Below are 19,567 nucleotides of genomic sequence, written 5' to 3'. Positions count from 1 at the left end.
CCGTGACCTTGACCTTTGACCTGAAAATCAATAGGGGTCATCTGCCAGTCATGATCAATGTACCTATGAAGTTTCATGATCCTAGGCATAAGCTTTCTTGAGTTATCATCCAGAAACCATTTTACTATTTTGGGTCACCGTGACCTTGACCTTTGACCTAGTGACCTGAAAATCATTAGGGGTCATCTGCGAGTCATGATCAATGTACCTACCGGTATAAAGTTTCATGATCCTAGGCATAAGCGTTCTTGAGTTATCATCCTGAAACCATTTTACTATTTTGGGTCACCATGACCTTGACCTTTGACCTAGTGACCTGAAAATAATTAGAGGTCATCTGCCAGTCATGATCAATGAACCTATGAAGTTTCATGATCCTAGACAAAAGCGTTCTTGAGTTATCATCTGTAAACCATTTTACTATTTCGGGTCACCGTGACCTTTGACCTAGTGACCTGAAAATCAATAGGGGTCATCTGCGAGTCATGATCAATGTACCTATGAAGTTTTGTGATCCTAGGCCTAAGCGTTCTTGAGTTATCATCCGGAAACCATTTTACTATTTCTGGTCACCGTGACCTTGACCTAGTGACCTCAAAATCAATAGGGGTCATCTGCGAGTCATGATCAATGTACCTATGAAGTTTCATGATCCTAGGCCTAAGCGTTCTTGAGTTATCATCCAGAAACCATCTGGTAGACGGACGGACATACGGACGGACGGACATACGGACAGACCGACATGTGCAAAACAATATACCCCTGGGGCATAATAAAATGTTTATTCACCAACACATAGCAATGTTATTTTTTATTCACTTACACAAAGCAATGTTTTGTAAAATATTTAATTCAGCTAACATGATTGCATAATGGATGTGCCATTTTGTTGGACTAAAACATTTCTAAGATAACAAGTTCGATTTTTTTATCAAATTTAAACAATATTTGCATACAAAGTGTTCATGAGAAGTTGTTTTCGAACTGTTCCATTGCCAGATAATTATTCAACAAGTCCACAATATCACACTCTGCAGTCCATGTACTGTCTACATTTTCAATCACCATGGTTCATCGCCGCGGTATTTCTTGAAGTTTGCAGACATCCAGAGCATTGGGGCAGTTGTGAAGAACATGAATATCCCTCCCATCAGGTACTTTTTCTGAAGAAAACCAGAGAAACAACATGGTTCAGATCACTAGAGTAACCACCCTTCAGACTTATCAATCTTACATTGAGTCATGTTCTGAGAAAACTGGGCATATTGCATGTGCGTAAAGTGTCGTCCCAGATATCAGGGATGACACTTTCCGTTTTCATCCGATTTTTCCTTTAAATGAAGTCTATTCTTAGCAAAAATCCAATTTAGGCGGAAAGTGTCTTCCATGATTAGCCTGTGTGGACTGCACAGGCTAATCTGGGACGACACCTTACGCACATGCATTATGCCCAGTTTTTCTCAGGACGCGGCTCAAATAATTATACATTTTATTATTAAAACAGTTATGTAATCCTCATATAAGCCTTTGTTCAAAGCAATATGTTAATGATAAAGGCACCATGTTCAGCCTATGTACAAATGTATATGCAAAATCTGAAATATTTTTATCGAGTCTAAGACTATTATTATTCTTTTTTAATCTAAGATTGGTTGGTGAATACGGTCTGGCTATGAAGTTACTTTTTTAAATATTAATACATCAACAAAAACAATTAGACAATTTTTATGTGAATTGTTTTCATAAATGGTGGTGGTGGTGGTGGTGGTGGTGGTGGTTGATACAATGCATTACAAAAATGCAGTTAGCCTTACATTTGGTAAAATTTAAATATATGACAAGGGAGGCAAATGATGTAACAAAAAGAACATGCATAAACGGTAGTTGTTTCCCTTGTTCGAACCATGCTAAATCCTTAAAATGCCTATTTCCAGTAACTGTGACCTTCACCTGTGACCTTTGACCTTATGACCTCAAAACCAATAGGGGTCATCTGCGAGTCATGATCAATGTACCTATGAAGTTTCATGATCCTAGGCCCAAGCGTTCTCGAGTGGTGGTGGTGGTGGTTGATACAATGCATTACAAAAATGCAGTTAGCCTTACATTTGGTAAAATTTAAATATATTACAAGGGAGGCAAATGATGTAACAAAAAGAACATGCATAAACGGTAGTTGTTTCCCTTGTTTGAACCATGCTAAATCCTTAAAATGCCTATTTCCAGTAACTGTGACCTTCACCTGTGACCTTGACCTAGTGACCTCAAAATCAATAGGGGTCATCTGCGAGTCATGATCAATGTACCTATGAAGTTTCATGATCCTAGGCCCAAGCGTTCTTGAGTGGTGGTGGTGGTGGTTGATACAATGCATTATAAAAATGCAGTTAGCCTTACATTTGGTAAAATTAAAATATATTACAAGGGAGGCAAATGATGTAACAAAAAGAACATGCATAAACAGTAGTTGTTTCCCTTGTTTGAACCATGCTAAATCCTTAAAATGCCTATTTCCAGTAACTGTGACCTTCACCTGTGACCTTTGACCTTATGACCTCAAAACCAATAGGGGTCATCTGCGAGTCATGATCAATGTACCTATGAAGTTTCATGATCCTAGGCCCAAGCGTTCTTGAGTTATCGTCTGACAACCACCTGGTGGACGGACCGACAGACAGACAGACCGACATACTGACATGAGCAAAGCAATATACCCCCTCTTCTTCGAAGGGGGGCATAATTAGTATCACTATAATCAGTATAAGAAATGTTTTAGATAAGGTAAAGTTTTCAAACATAGAGATGTTTGTAGCACATTAAATGCATATATGGTTATAATATTAACGAGGGGCGTAGGTAAGGGGGAGGCAGGGGAGGCGGCCACCTCCCCAATATTTTGGCTAGTCGTTGTTATATAAATAAAACATAAAATCTCCAAAAATCGCCGCCCCCAAAACCAGTATTTTTGTAATCATGCGCCTAAAGTGCAGAAGCCATGTGTCCCCTCTCCTTTTGCTCAGAGGTTGCCAATAGTGATGTGTCAATATCCCTTGTTAGGTGTCATAAACCAGGGGCCCGGGTAAATGTGATTGCGTTAATTGGTTCATTGTTCTTTTCCATGATTGCACTGTAGGTGTTTTGATTAAGGACAGGCTTTTCTTTTAATTTTAATTGATCGCTTTTATTCAAAGGTAACTGCCACTTACATGTTAAACAATTTTGAGTAAATATACGCGTTAAAAACATTAATTTGATTGAAAATATTTTTGTTCTCTAAGTATAACAAAGTATAACAGTTATTATATGATTACAAATCATTGAAACAATATTATATATGTAATTGTTTAATGTTCAAAATGAGTATTCCTAATCAGCCTTCGAAATTTTGCTTTTCCTAAGCGTACATTCGGCAAAAAAAAGCCAGAGCAGCGTTCATTCCAATCTAGTTGGTTTCAATCGTTCACATGGCTCCACTACGATGAGGTATGTATATTAGTATTAAATTTTAATTTGCGACCGTTCTGACCTTTTATGAACCTAACGTCAATCTAAATACAAACAAAATTAAGGAAAAAAAAAACATACAAAAAATAATCGTATTGTTGCTTATACCTCAGTCACAAATAGACATCGATCACCGTCCGACGTATTTTTCCGCTCATCGGGCTGGCGACCGACGGATGATCGCACGGAAACCGGGCCAATTTGTAGCATCGGGCGGCGTCCGGATTAATTTTAAGTCTTACTTACAAATTAACCCGACGTTGGGCCCGGGAAGGAATCGAGTTGAGATCGAAACAAGATTGGACGATCAACGCACGGGTATCGCCCGGCGATCGCCTGACATCGGATTCATTGAACGTTTATCGGAAAAGTAAAGGTATTTCCCACAGGCATATACATCAGCCAGTGACCGTCTGATTGCCGGAGGGCAACCGCACGATGCCTGACGGACGCCGGACAATGCTCCTTATGATACACGTACAATGAATCCGATGTCGGGCGCACGCCGGGCGATAACCGTTCGTTGATCGTCCCATCTTTTTTCGATCTCAACTCGATTCCTTCCCGGACCCGATGTCGGGTAAAACAAATTGTGATATAAAAAATTAATCCGGACGCGCCCGATGCTACAAAATGACCCCATGTGCGTGCTATCAGCGGTTAGTGCCAGCGCGATGAGCGAAAAAAACGTCGGCCGCTGATTGGACAGTGATCAGTGTCTATTTGTGACTGAGGTTTTATACTTTGTCACTCATCGGACGGCTCCGACGTGTCCAGTCTTCCCGATGCCTGGAGATCGGACACATCCGCCGGCGACCGGATTATTTGTGACTGAGGCATTAATAATGTTTTTTTATTATCATCATTAATATTTAACACAAAATTTATTGCATTAACAATGTTATTCTTTTCAGAGCTGGGACCTTGCGTCCACCTCCCCAATGTTTGGAGGTTATCTACGCCCCTGTTAACTGGCAGGAACAGATCGATCTGAACATTCTAATTTCTAAGAGAAAAAATATTTATTGCTTTAATCATAATGCATTTTACTGCTGCCAGAACCATAATCTTTCCAATAATTAGGGAATACCAGGGTTCAAAGGATGTTTTATTACAGTTACCTAATAGTAATTTATATGACAAGGTACCTATTCTACAAGCCTCTTAGACCTTGACCTTTGACCTGTTGATCTTTAATGCATTAGAATTCTTTTCTCTCCAAGTAACCATAATACCTGTTTATATTGTTGTAGGTCAAAGATGTCTTCAGATATTGTGTGGAAAAAAATTGCCTATGCAATTGCTGACCAAAGGACAGGTGAAAGTAATATTTAATCGCTAGTCTTCAAAGGGGGCCATAATTTGAATTGTAAAGCAACTTATAAGAATGCAAAGTGAGGCCCACACTTGAGCAGAGCATAGTAAAAATCTCATATTTCAATTGCACAGAAATTTAGATTTTAAACAACTTTGGCTAACACAATGTGGTGCAAAAGAACAAGCGATTACAAGAAATGATTTATTGAAAGTTATCTCTTACATAATGAACACTTTTCAACGTTCAATTAAAATGAAACTAACACAAACATAATTTAACCAAAAAGCAAATAATCTAAACAAGAGGGCCTGAAAGGCCCAAAGTTGCTCACCTGAGATAACAAGATATTATTTGGACAAATCTTCTGACCAAGTTTCAAGATCGGAACAAATGTGGCCTCTAGAGTGTTAACAAGGTTTTACTATAGCCATATAAGGAAAAATGCCCCGCCCCCCTGGCAGCCATGTTTTTCAACCAACCGGCATCATTTTTGAACTCTTCCAATATATTATAGGGATGAATCTTCTGACCAAGTTTCATAAAGATCGGACAGTAAATGTGCCCTTTAGAGTGTTAACAAGATTTTACTATAGCCATATAAGGAAAAATGCCCCGCCCCTTGGCAGCCATGTTTTTCAGGCAAACGTAACCATTTTCGAGCTCATCCAAGACATCAATAAGACAAATCTTCTAACCATATTTCATGAAGATTAGACAATAAATATGGCCTCTAGATTGTTAGCAATGTTTTACTATAGCCATATAAGGAAAAATGCCCCGCCCTCTAGCGGCCATGTTTTTCAACCAAAGGGCATCATTTTTAAACTTGTCCAATATATTATTGGGATGAATCTTTTGACAAAAGTTCATGAAGATTGGACAATAAATGTGGCCTCTAGAATGTTAACAAGATTTTACTACATGTATAGCCAATTAGTCATATAAGGAAAAATGCCCCGCCCCTTGGCAGCCATGTTTTTCAAACAAAGGTTACCATTTTCAAAATCATCCAAGATATCATTTGGGACAAATCTTCTGACCAAGTTTCATGAAGATCGGAAAATAAATGTAGCCTCTAGAGTGTTAACAAGGTTTTACTATAGCCATATAAGGAAAAATGCCTCGGCCTCTCGGGCAGCAATGTTTTTCAACCAACCGGCATCATTTTGTAACTCGTCCAAGATATTATTGGGATGGATCTTCTGACCAAGTTTCATGAAGATCCGACAATAAATGTGGCCTCTAGAGTGTTAACAAGATTTTACTACAGCCATATAAGGAAAAATGCCACGCCCCTTGGCAGCCATGTTTTTTTAAGCAAAGGTAACCATTTTCGAACTCATCCAAGATATCATTGAGACCAATCTTCTGACCAAATTTCGTGAAGATTGGACAATAAATGTGGCCTCTAGAGAGTTAACAAGGCAATTGTTGATCTGCACGACGGACGACGGACAAAACGCGATCACAAAAGCTCACCATGAGCACGTTTGGCTCAGATAAGCTAAAAAACTCAACAGATAACTATCAAACCTCTCAGGCTTCTTTATTTAACATTCTGGAACATCATTAAGTGTAATAAGGTACAAGTAGAACAAAAAGATGCTTTGTTTCTGGTTACCTGACTAACCCTCTATTTTACTTTCCAACTCAATGTTTCTTTGTCCGAAAGTCTGGATATGAATTTGTTTGTCCAAACCATAATATTTACAAATCAATATTTTTTCATGAACATATGGAAATAAGTTATAATTATTTTTACCATTAATCGATAATACACACAAATCATCACCCAAATTTTATTGCTGGCGTATTTTGTGCAAACCCTTAGTCTCCATCAACAGTTCATGAAAACTGTCGTGCATGTAGTCAGGTCATCTGCATGGAAATAGTGCAGGGCTTTTTTCTTGAATTGGGGAAAGGGCCTGGCCCCTTGGCCTGGCCATTCTGGGGACAAATTATTTGCAAAACTGAGAAAGAGTATAAATGACCCAAAGTAAGCTTGAAATTTGTAGAAAATTGCATAATTTTAATTTAACAAGGACTGTTTGTAAAACATGCATGCCCCCCAAATGGGCTTTCAGTTGTAGTGGCAGCCATTGTGTGAATACTGAAAATCAATAGGGGTCATCTGCAAGTCATGATCAATGTGCCTATGAAGTTTCATGATACTAGGCCCTAGCGTTCTTGTGTTATCATCAGGAAACCATTTTACTGTTTCGAGTCACTATGACCTTGACCTTTGACCTAGTGACGTGAAAATCAATAGGGGCCATCTGCCAGTCATGATCAATGTACATTGTACATGTACCTATAAAGTTTCATGATCCTAGTATGGTAAAATTGACCGGACTGTCAGTGGACCATCCCGACCGTTTTGCCCTATTGCCCTCTTTACCGAAGAACGCGCGAATGACGCAATCATGACAAAAGTGTGTGCAGTAAACAACCCTCTTGACAGGACGTTCCTTTATATCTTGCGGAGAGTATTTCTGCGCTTGTACACACTGTAGACGATGGAATCTACCCCAAGCAACTTGCTTAGGTAAGTTCTATAGTGTTTTATAGCATAAGTACTATAATTGGCGCTGCGAGCACCAAACTTGCAGTATTTTCACTTATAAACAATCGGCTATTTTTAACCGTCAGCGTTCAAAGTCAGCCATCTTGAAAATAAATAAAGTTTCATTTAAATTTAAGTTTCTTATCGTTGTTTTGTTCACTTTTAGTGAATAAAATATTTCTTTAATATACTTAAAGTACTTTTCATCAAACTAAACCGATTTCGTCGGTTTTTGTCAGCTTATTGCCTAAATTTTAGGTTTAACTATTTACGTCATATTGCGGTTCGCTGAACCGTTTAACAGCTCATCTGTGACGTCTATTTTTAGGTTGTTTATGTTTAATGTGTTGAATTGTGAATTCTATTTAAATCATCACACGTTTATATTTAGAGCAGTGTTTATTTACATTGCTCTGTCGCATCTGTAACTTGTTTCGGCTCCATATAAGCCATCTATATTAAGCTGGCTGTACATCTGAATTGTGATTGTTTTGTCTATTGTCTATCGTCAGGCGAATCGCCACATTTTTAGGTAATCAGCATAACGTTTCAGTAGAGTATTTCTACTACTCAATTTAATTCTGATAATTTCATATTTTCATCATTAATAATTCCGCTATAAGTGATGATGGATTTGAGTGTTCTTCGTATTGAATTTGATTGTTTCATTGAATTTGTTTGTGTAACTGTATTGTAGTGAAAACAATTCACTATTTATCAAGTATTAATTGGTGAATTTCTAGCTTTTTCTCTTTGGGTGTATTTATATACTCAAATAGATATCAGTAAAATTTGATTTGTTATTTTATCACAATTTCACTATAGTTATCGAGTAATAACTGGTGAATTTCTGACTTGTTCTCTTTGGGTGTATCTATATACTCAAATAGATATTTTATCAGCAAACATTAGAAACATTCATTTGTGACTTAATTACAATTTCACTAGTTATAAGGTAATAACTAGTGAATTTCTTACATTTTTCTTGAGTAGTGATATACTCATACAGATATTTTATCATTAAAAATTATTATGCATCGATTTGTGATTAAATCACATTTTTACAAGTTATAAATTAATAACTTGTGAATTTTTTGCTTTTCTTGTTGGGTATAATTGAAACATAATTTCACTACATGTGAGATTCAATACTTGTTACTTTTATTGAAATTCGTGCTTTGATTATTAAATTGTATGCCATCATTGTGTTTGTGTGTTTTTTCACATAATTGCCAATTTATCGTTTAAATGGCTTTTGAATGTGACTTTCTCCATGCTTGCACGCTTCAAAGTGTGTGGCCTCTAAATACTTTATTAGTCTGTTGTTGTGCGTTAATTTACAACAAACTGTAATATTAATATCATGGATCGCACTAGGAGAATCAGATTAAAACAGGAGTCCTATGATTCCTAACTTGGAAAACCATGTGTAACATTAGTCTCATTCTAGTTTTTTTTCACTACAGCAAGTGTCCAACCTGTAGCATATACACAACAAAATATTGGATATAACGAAGTCCCTATAATGAATTTAAATAATAACTTTAACTATCGAATTTTTACTATGAAGGGACATTTCAAAATTTACATTTGCTACACCTACTTTGCATCTGATGTGAGTCATGTTTGGGTTCAGTACACCTGATTCTAAACCTGATACCGAGCGTGGAAGTTATGAGGAGGGGGAGTGGTATGGAGAGGCTAATGATCTATTAACTGAACCGGTCGAGCAGGGGTCAGTGGAGCAGCCTGGGCAAGATCGGGCCGCGAAATCGAAGCCAATGGCATGGGAGGCACAGCCTGTGCAATATCAGCCTGTGGCGCTTATGTCAGTGTCACGTGAGATTGGATCGGGTCAAAACCAGGAGGTGGCTCAGATGCCCTTGGCACATGGGGTGTACCCTGTACAGTACCATGCCACAGCACATGAGGATCAGCCTGTTAAGTACCAGTTCACACATGGTGTGCAGCCGGGTCAATACCAGGCGGTGACTCAGGTGCCTTTGGAACATGGAATGTACCCTGCGCAGTACCATGCCATGGCGCTGGGGGCACAGCCTGTTCAGTATGAGCGAATGAAGCAGGTGCCGATCGCAGAAGGAGGCCAGCTGCATAATATGTTAGTGAGCTGTAAGGTTCAATTTATTGATTCAAGTATCCAACCACAATTAACATATATGCATCCACAAGTACAAGGTGTAACCTCGCCACCGGTGGTACCTGTACCGCAGATGGATAGGAGCGGGTTTTGTGACTACAAATTGCTGGAAATGGCAAAGGTCACATTTTTGAGTGCAAGGCAGGCGGAGAATGAGTCTGTGGATGACTGGGCCGACAGGGTGTGTACCCTGGCTGGCAATGCATATAGGGACCTGTCGGAGGAGTATGTGTTGCAGAAATCTATATTAAGATTCTGCATGGGTGCGAAAGAGAGAGAGTCTGGAGAGAGAGTAATAAATCATAGACCAGTGTCCATAGAACAGGCTATTGACCAGCTGAAGTGGGACATTTTCACTCACGGCACTATGTATCGACCAAAATCGGTACGCAACGTGGATTGTGCAGGGCAGGTCAAGGTGGCAGGGGAGAAATTGGCCTCGCAAGGTATGCTTGTAGATAGGGTGGTGGCCTTAGAGAGAAAGATTGACACGTTAGAGAAGAAGATGGACATCTTTATGGGGACACTTGACCAGCTTTTGGCAAGGCCCACCAGAAGTCCATCTCCATCTCCAGTCAGGCAGCAATGTTTCAATTGCAACACGATGGGGCGATTGAGACAATATTGTCCAAATAGTATTCATAACGATAAGGGCCAATCTGTAATAGTCGGGCAGATGAAGTCTGACCCGATGTCCCAGATCAATGCAAGTGTGAACGACCTTGCAATACAGGCTGTAATAGATACGGCGACGGAGGACACGTTGGTCTTGGGCCGGGTAGTTGCTAAGTTACCAAAAAAGCTTCCGGTGTTGGAACAGGTGCGCGAGTGCGAGTGGGTGGTGCACAAACAGGTTGACACTATTGACGGAGTGGGGGCCGCCTTGGGTTTAAGTGGCCAGGTAGTCCATATAGCCCAAGAAAGGGGCCGTACGTATGTATTGGGAAAGGGAAATGATATGCTTCATGGTTCACAGGGGTGCGTTGTGATTAAGGCAGTGAGCGATTTCCGAATTATTCAGGAATGGCTCATACACGGCACTGATCCACCTGGTAATGAATGCTTGACGACCTTAAAAGAGAGCAGTTTCAATGCGAATCGCGACCGACTGAATAATGACAGCCTGAAAATGTGTAAACTGGATAATCTCCCTGTACGGGTGGTTCGAGAGCAAAAGAGTTGTGGTATTGCGTAAGATTAGCAAGTATACTGTATGTGTAGAGGGATTGATGATGGTTCCTTTATGATTGCTTGCGATGTGTGTGAGGAGTGGTTCCACGGAAAGTGTGTGGGAGTCACGGAGGAACAGGGTGAAGAAATAGATCTGTATACATGTCTAAGTTGTAGGACAGGTTAGGTCTATACTTATCGTATATGCCGGTAGCTTGTGAAGCTCAGGCACATTATATTATAAATCTGTGGTGTTTTGCAGAACGCCACGTGTGGTTTGTCGCATGGATGGACGTGACATATTTATTGAGGTCGAGGAGGCCAGCGGTCGGGGTACGCTTTGGAGTTCGGGGCGGGACCTCGTCATTGAGCTGGGGACGATGTTGCCCTTGGACCATGGTAGGGTAGAAAGGGCGGTGGAAGGCCAAGTAAGTTTGGCCAGGAGGAGAGGGGGCCTAGGGTTTGTATCTGAGGTCAGGAAGTACGGCCATCAAATTCTTAGTGATTCGTTCATTAAGAGGGTGTTGGCCGGTCCTGAAAAACAACGGAGGACCCCTGGGGCTTCACTGAGCGGGAGGCCCCGGGGTACTGTAGAGTTGCCCAGATCGAGACCAACGCCGGCTCCGAATCTGACAGCGCTGGACTTCCCTGCGTTGCGAGGGTGAAGGTCGAACCTGAGGAGGAGGCATTTGTCTCCGATTCGACATCGCTGGTTGTCCCTGAGTCGCCAGTGAGGTTGGTGGAGGTCAAGGCCGAGCCTGAAGGGGAGGCCTTCATGGCCTCGCAGCCATCAGCACTGGACTTCCTTGTGTCGCCAGTGAGGTTGGTGGAGGCTGCGTGCAAGGTTTGCCCCGAAGAAGGGGTCATCATCATCTCAGATGAGGAAGACATGGAGGTTGATGCTCCTTTGGCGGCTAACCTTGACCAGGAAATTGTGGGGGAACCCGGTATTGCACGGTCTATAGATGAAGTGGCAGAGCCCGCAGGGGCAATGTCATTTCAAGGTAGGATGATAAGAGGTATGGACCGGTGTGAGAGACGGTCCAGGCCTCTTGATAGAGGGGCAGAGTTAAATGGAGGGGTTGGGACCAGGGATAGATCCCGGTCCCAGCAGGATGATGTGGGTTTTAAGAGGAAAAAGACCCAGGGTTGTCCCGTGTGTGGATTAAGGGAAAGATCGATAAGACACCATGTTGAGGCCCGGCATTTTCCGCCTGTGTTTCGTCGGGAGGCATGGGAGAATCCGGAAAAGGACCATGTGCGGTTTAGAGGGGTAATATGCGTCATCAATAGTCTGGGTCTCCAGAGCTTTGATGAGGCTATGCTTTTCGTGGGCCGCCAGAGGTTATCAATTTCGGAGCAGTCCTGCCTGAACGACAAGGACCAGGTCTAGTTAGAAAGGGTCTCTCGCAGGTTTATGTTTTACATTCCCCCTATATTCCACGTTGCACGGGTTAACTCGCGAGCGCTCCTCTTCCACTGAAGAGTGTTGGCCGCGTTGCTGAAGCTATGCAGCCAAGAGGTAAGAGACGATTTCCTTGCCCAAAGGTTTGGCAGGCGGCGCGGCGTGGTCCAGGTGACTGGGTCGACTCAGGCAACTGAGTTGATGCAGAGATCCGGACCAGATTGTTGTGTGGCGGCCCAGGCTACTGGGTCGACTCAGGCAACTGAGTTGGTGCAGGGAGCCGGATCAGATCGGAGTGTGGTCATGGAGGCTCAGGCGACTGTGTCGAGTCCAGAGATGGATTTGATTCAGAGACCCGAGACAGTCAATTGTGTAGCAAAAGGGGCCCAGGTGATGGCGTTGGCTCAAGTGGCAGAGTCGGTTCCAGAGCCCGGGTCTCTAGGGAATGAGCGTGAATTGGGTGATGACTTTGAAATTGTACCTGTGGTTCAAGAGTGGATTTCGGTTAGGAATGCTGAACTCACCGCGTTCGACAGCCACTTTCACTTGGACCGCAGTTGTAAGACGACCAAGGTTGGTTCTATTGAGGCGTTGGTGGGGCATACCGTGTGGCCAATGCCTGAGGTACCAGTGCGTGTAAATGGGGGAGTTGCAGTTTTCTGCGATCCACCCAACTACCCAAGGGAATATCCCAGTGTCACTGGTTTCGGGTCGGCTGTCGGGGTACATCCTAAGGCGCCTCTAAGGGACGTTAAAGGGGTGGTAGGACAGGTGGAGAGAGAGTTGAGGAAGGATGGGGTGGTAGCGCTTGGAGAGATCGGTTTAGACAGAACCGTGTCTGAAAGAGAGTGGGGTAGGCAGGAGGAGATGTTTGTAGGGCTGTTGGAGCTGGCTTGCCCTAGGCTAGCCGACCGACTCCTAGTTGAGACCGATTCTCCTTACTTGCGAGTCTGAAGTAAGAAAGACAATACTCCGGCGTACGTGGGTGAAGTTGCAAATACGGTGGCCCAGATCCGAAAGGAGACCCTCAGGGAGATATTGGGCACTACTGCTGAGAACGGCAGGCGTCTCTATAACCTGTAGGGGTCGGATACTGGAAACAGTCTGTTGGCGAGTTGGGGATCGAACCATATGAGGGTGACGCGTTTGCGCGCGCCCTTTAACTAGTGATTGAGGCGGTCGGATGTCTGTTAAACACTGGCCAAGGGGCGTCGATAATAGAATGTGTCAGGATTCAGTAATGTGGTCTATGCTTAAGGACACGGTTGGTCAAATTATCAAATGAGTGCTCTGGGTTTCAAAATAAATAAATAAAATACAAAGGTCACATGGTGATAAATAAATAAAATACAAAAGTCACATGGTGAGTGGGTAATGCAAAGGAAAAAACTAGTCAGGAATGTTTCTGTAAGTATGAGATTATATTGTGTGGTCTTGGAACGTGGTATAGGGGTGTGGCAGACTGTCTTGGCGGGGTGAAGAGGAGGGCTATAAAATGGGGAGGAATATGGTAAAATTGACCGGACTGTCAGTGGACCATCCCGACCGTTTTGCCCTATTGCCCTCTTTACCGAAGAACGCGCGAATGACGCAATCATGACAAAAGTGTGTGCAGTAAACAACCCTCTTGACAGGACGTTCCTTTATATCTTGCGGAGAGTATTTCTGCGCTTGTACACACTGTAGACGATGGAATCTACCCCAAGCAACTTGCTTAGGTAAGTTCTATAGTGTTTTATAGCATAAGTACTATACTAGGCCTAAGCATTGTTGAGTTATCATCCGGAAACCATTTTACTGTTTAGAGTCACTGCAGGGTTTTTTCCCCCACTTTTTGGGAAGATAGCCCATGGCTTTGGAATTGGGAATTTTATCGGCATTTTCATGAAATTGGGAAAATAAATTCATTAGCCTTTTAATTCCAAACGAAAAGTCCACTGATTAGAGAAATACTAAATTTGATATAAGTCTTTATAATCATTCAAATTAAAAGAACAAAATCATATAATACTTTGTCAGATGTTATTAAATTAAAATTGAGATAAATTAGACACTTCTTTCTAAAAAAAAAAAAAAAAAAAAAAAAAAATTTTTTTTTTTTTTGGAAATTGGGAATATTTTGCCACATTTTGGGAAAAAAGTATACTTTTAGGGATTGGGAACATAGCCGAATTTCGGCTATAAAATCGAGCCAAAAAAAACCCTGCACTGTGACCTTGGCCTTTGACCTAGTGACATGAAAATCAATAGGGGTCATCTGCCAGTCATGATCCTAGGCCTAAGCGTTCTTGAGTTATCATCCAGAAACCATTTTACTGTTTCGAGTCACTGTGACCTTGACCTTTGACCAAGTGACCTGAAAATCAATAGGGGTCATCTGCCAGTCATGATCAATGTACCTATCAAGTTTCATGATCCTAGGCCTAAGCATTCTTAAGTTATCATCAGGAAACCATTTTACTGTTTCAAGCCGCTGTGACCTTGACCTTTGACCTAGTGACCTGAAAATCAATAGGGGTCATCTGCCAATCATGATCAATGTACCTATGCAGTTTCATGATACTAGGCTTAAGAGTTCTTGAGTTATCATCCAGAAACCATTTAACTGTTTCAAGTCACTGTGACCTTGACCTTTGACCTAGTGACCTGAAAATCAATAGGGGTCATCTACCAGTCATGATCAATGTACCTATGAAGTTTCATGATCCTAGGCTTAGCATTCTTGAGTTATCATCCGGAAACCATTTTACTGTTTCGAGTCACTGTGACCTTGACCTTTGACCTAGTGAACTGAAAATCACTAGGGGTCATTGGCCAGTCTTGATTAATGTACCTATGAACTTTCATGATCCTAGGCCTTAGGGTTCTTGAGTTATCATCCGGAAACCATTTGGTGGACGGACTGACAGACGGACCGACATGTGCAAAACAATATAGCCCCTCTTATTTGAAGGGGGGGCATAATTAATAAAATAATTTTCATGGTGAAAATTAAAAAAAATTATGACATCAAAATTAAATTTCCTGTAAAATATGATCAGATCAAAACAGTGGGGTCCAAATAAATCGGCAGGATGGAATCTTGTGCAGCAGGGTGCTGCGTCACTTAATTAAGGCCTGGCTGGAGCACTGGTTGTATAATTATTTTGACTTCCTTAAGCAACCAATATAAGACTGTGGAAGTCAGGATATGTGTTCAAAGAACCAAATCAGATGATACCCGATAATTTGACTTTTCACTTAATGAGGCTGCAACATTATACCAAAATAAATTTCAATATGGGTTTTCAAACTCATTGTGTATTGCTTTTAGAGTATCATAACACTTAAAATAAATGAATATTTTGTAAAATAATTTGAAAAAATTAAAAAACCTCATTAAAAATCAGTGTTCCTTAAAAAAATAGCCAAACTTTAAACACTAGATGTGGTATGATAACAAAGATTTAACAAGATACAAAATGCTGGTTTTTAATTTTTGTGGCACAATATATTCCATTTTCATTTCCTGCAACGATATCTATTCATACAACACATAAACACTTAACTTCATACATGAACATGTGTTTAATATTTTGTCCAACAGTAAAGAGCATTTTGTATTGTGTTTCATCTAAGTTACAAGCCCAAATCAAGCGTTAAAATTTGGCTTTTGCTTTAAGGAACATTGATGTTTCGTGTTAACTTTATTTTTGAAATATTCATTGATTTTGAGTGTGTATGGGCTGTCAGCAACAAATATAGCCAATGTGCATGCCTAACATCTAACGACTTATGTCATACAGCTGAGGATTCTAAATAAGAACATGTCTGACAAGTCTGTATCACAGGGGACTAGAATATGTCAAGACTGCCTTTCAATTTTCACTCATCCTGCAAAGACAATAAGTCCTCCTTCAAATATCCTCCAATTACCGTAAGTCGACCGGTTAAGGAAACAAGTAAAAGAATTTCTGAATTTACGCAACAAAATGCAGCAATATACTATTTACCTTCAGAGATTTATTTAATTCCCGTTAAATCAATGTCAAAAATGATTATTAACAGCATGTTTTACTACGCAAAGCCGATAGTTCCATACACACTACAAGAACATTAACTCCGCGCGTTGTTTACCTTAAGTCGATACGTCACATCCAGGAAAGGGACAGCACTCTATTGGTAATGGATTAGGCCAACTTAACTTAAAACTTCGCTTCTCTGAACAATTTCAACACGAACTAAAACAGTAAATATATATTAAATATGTTTTCAATATTTTATAAATACAATTGAACAAGTTTCTTTCACTTTTCTTAAGAACAATTTTCACTCTTCTTTATCACAGCATGGGCACATAAATGTTGCACCTCTTCTGATGACTTTAATTTCTGTACAAACTGACAGGTGTACCCAGTGGTTGCAGGCTCTATTGTCACACTGTGCCCATTTTACAAAAGTCGTTTTAGATAAGCCTTAAAAGAAAACAAGTAAAAAAAATCACAACTAAGAAGAGGTCTGAAAACCAATTTAATAAAAAAAGCTTTGCCTTAAATTTACTACGATTTACTACTATTTCCGATATGAAGCGCTGTCAATAAAGTGTTATGTTAAGATCGTCTGCTTTACATTTCAATTTTTGTGGGAATTTAATAAATAGGACCAATAAAATGTATGGGGATATAGTTAAATTTGTGTAATTTTAATTAAATTTTTACTTTGAAATGCAATTTTACCTGTTTTTTCCTCATTTTGTTTTTATTTGTTTTTGTTTATAAGCGTAGTTATGTCACTTCATCGAAATACTCGGAGCGCTTGCGTGTGACGTCATCCAAATGGCCGCGTTCTTAATGTAAACAAAGTGGTCGAAATTAGGTCATGGTCGACTTACGGTAATCGTACGATATATGTGAACTATTGCAAGGGTCTGTTATGACTTATTTTCTTACGCTTAAATGTAGTATATGCAGATTATTAAGGACAGTCCCTAACAAATATGTCATATTATCTTATGAGAAAAAACAAGTTGATTAATTTCTGTGTAGTCCCCATTTTAAGCAGTGAAATAATTTTTATGAAACACAAATAAATAAAGACAATGTGACTTTTAAGTCACATGAGAGAAAGCAAATAAGCATTTCAAATTTAATCAGTCACATCAAAATAATTATCTTTTTGCATTATTTATATAAAGTAATCAAATACAAGCTTTATACTTTATAAGGGCCAAGCGAAATTAGGCTGGTTAATAAAATCATGCTATTTATGGGTACGAAACAGTTGTTGGGCGAATTGGGTGACAATGTGTATAGATGATTAATTATGGTAAATGCATTGACGTAATACCGATTTCGGGACCGGAACACTGGGTAACCCATATGTAAAATTTGCTTTCTGGACAAGGTTTGACCGCTGTGTCAGTCGGCAAACGACGTTCCTAGTTATTCCAATCATCTCACATGCAAGGTCAGTGCAACGGAAATAAACAGAAAGTGACGTCAGGGTCTACTTTTGTTGCGTATTTGTACATAAGTTTAATATGCTCGCATTAAATATTAAACTTTAATTAGTCCCATTTCAAATATCATTAACGTGACTATTCCGTATAATAATATTGAATTGAATTGCATTCATATTCATACAATTGTTTATTGTTATCCCAAATAATCCCATCGCCATTACGTGTGTTATGCGGTTTTGTAAATAAGAAAACAGCACGGCAGCTGATCTAATTTCTGGAAATGCAAAAAATTCTGGACTTTAAACATCGAATCTTGTTATAAAGTCGGTACCGCACATTGATCTTTATTGCTATGAACTTATTTGTGTTTGCTCGATTTTCTAATCGCCGTTGGTATTGCAGTGCAATATTTTTTGTAAACATCCCCCACCCGCACTGTCAATGTTTATGTTGTTGATGAAATGATTTCACAATTGTTCATCGTCTCTTATCACGGGTTCAGCTAAAGTGTCATAACTAGAATGAAATAAGTTAAATTGTGCGTGAACATTATGCATCTGATACTGTATATAACATATGAAATAAAATAAGCGGTGCACTGTAAAGTTTCAGTTTTGCTTTTGATGTTTGCTGTATTTGTAAATCTATTTATCCTTTTTTGGAGTATAACTGTTGTGGAGATTCATATACATGTAAAATGGAAAGAATGATTAACTTGGTCATAGGCATAGATTGCACCCTATAGAACTTTTGTACTACTAACATACATTAATAATTTGGCAATCTGCATATTTTATTTAGCCTCTTGCAGTTGCACTTAAAACTTCCAAAGCAGTTATTGAATGAAAATTGACTAATCAATACCTTAAGATGATATATGGTGTGACCGTTATGTTATGTTTAACCAATAATGAGGAAAATACTAAGGCCAAAAAAAACAGGTCAGTTTCTGGTTGCCCGACCGTGTCTTCAGAATCGGCGCCAACCCTCAACTTTTTATTGGGGTCGCCAAAAAAAACATTTTTTTCCAGTTCATTTCGCATAACCTTCCACTCCCATTTCCATTCTAATACCCGAAAGACCAAAAAAAACATCCCTACCTACCGACCCTTTTTTCCAAGATACCGGAAACTGGCCTATTTTTTTTTGCCTTATCTTTTCAGATAAAATCATGGAGTTACATACACTGTATATATAATATAAATTGGCAGAATAATGTACATTTGCCTGCTTTTACATTATGGATTATATAGTCCCGCAATTTTGTGTTTTTAACTTGTCCTGAACTGCTGGGTTGATCTTGCTAAAACTTTCACGGCTGCATTACCTTACAGTGCTTTCCACAGGATTTTTGTCAGGAGCCCCGAGGCGGATAGGGGTGGGCTGGTTCACCCCTCCCGACGTTGATTTCCAAATTTTGTTTAAAATTTGCACTAATTTGAAGCATGAATATTTCAACGTTGCGGTAACATTTACATTCGGAAGTGTGTTTCGGATTAAAAACGCCTTAACATCGACTTACGGGAATGGGTTTCCGATTACAAATTTAATTACATGTATTCCCATTTGAGATTTCAACAAATATTAACAGTTGCTCCTGAATTCAACGATAATTTGTTTGAACACTTTACGAGTCGAATAAATGTTTTGACGGAGTTATGCATAAAATTCACGTTATCCACGAGGATTACGGCCGGTTGCCATCATCAGTCTTCTAAGAATTGATTATCGGACGAAACATTTACAAGTGTGCGTAAATATTTCAACGAAAACTTGTTAAAATGCATTACGTGTCGAATAAATGTCAGAAAAACGAGGTGAATCAGTTCTATAAATTGACATGATGATATATACATGAACTGGAATTAAATTGTTATCGCATAATTGTAACCGGGAGTTATTTGCACAACTTACTCGCTATAAGTAAATAATTGATTACCACTTGCAATTAATTTCTCGTATTAATTATGAGTCATAGGTAACACTTGTTTACAGTGAAAAGGTGTGAT

General features: G+C 39.8%; 2 protein-coding genes and 1 long non-coding RNA gene across 4 annotated transcripts in view; 2 read left to right on the top strand and 1 right to left on the bottom strand.

Annotated features, from left to right (window-relative positions):
- Window positions 1-483: 483 nt before the first annotated feature.
- Window positions 484-17,995, bottom strand: LOC127872781 (uncharacterized). Of its 2 annotated transcripts, XR_008045781.1 has the most exons (3): window positions 17,444-17,615; window positions 637-1,163; window positions 484-498 (listed from the first exon to the last, which is right to left on the bottom strand). It is a non-coding gene; the product is annotated as an uncharacterized LOC127872781 (long non-coding RNA). The 2 variants fall into 2 exon arrangements; XR_008045780.1 differs by lacking the exon at window positions 484-498 and having other exon boundaries at window positions 797-1,163; window positions 17,444-17,995.
- Window positions 7,157-13,874, top strand: LOC127872775 (uncharacterized). Its single transcript, XM_052416162.1, has 2 exons — window positions 7,157-7,367; window positions 10,976-13,874. The coding sequence occupies exon 2, from the start codon at window positions 12,320-12,322 to the stop codon at window positions 13,070-13,072; it is 753 nt and encodes a 250-aa protein (XP_052272122.1). The 5' UTR covers window positions 7,157-7,367; window positions 10,976-12,319; the 3' UTR covers window positions 13,073-13,874.
- The window catches only part of LOC127872758 (uncharacterized), a 72,508-nt gene continuing 70,715 nt past the window's right edge, over window positions 17,775-19,567 (top strand). Inside the window, 1 exon segment of the mRNA XM_052416137.1 lies at window positions 17,775-17,881. The gene's annotated coding sequence lies outside the window, so the exon portion shown is untranslated.

This window comes from Dreissena polymorpha, chromosome 3 (assembly GCF_020536995.1).
Source record: "Dreissena polymorpha isolate Duluth1 chromosome 3, UMN_Dpol_1.0, whole genome shotgun sequence".
NCBI classification, from domain to species: Eukaryota; Metazoa; Mollusca; class Bivalvia; order Myida; family Dreissenidae; genus Dreissena; species Dreissena polymorpha.
This window is presented reverse-complemented; position numbering and strand designations above follow the sequence as displayed.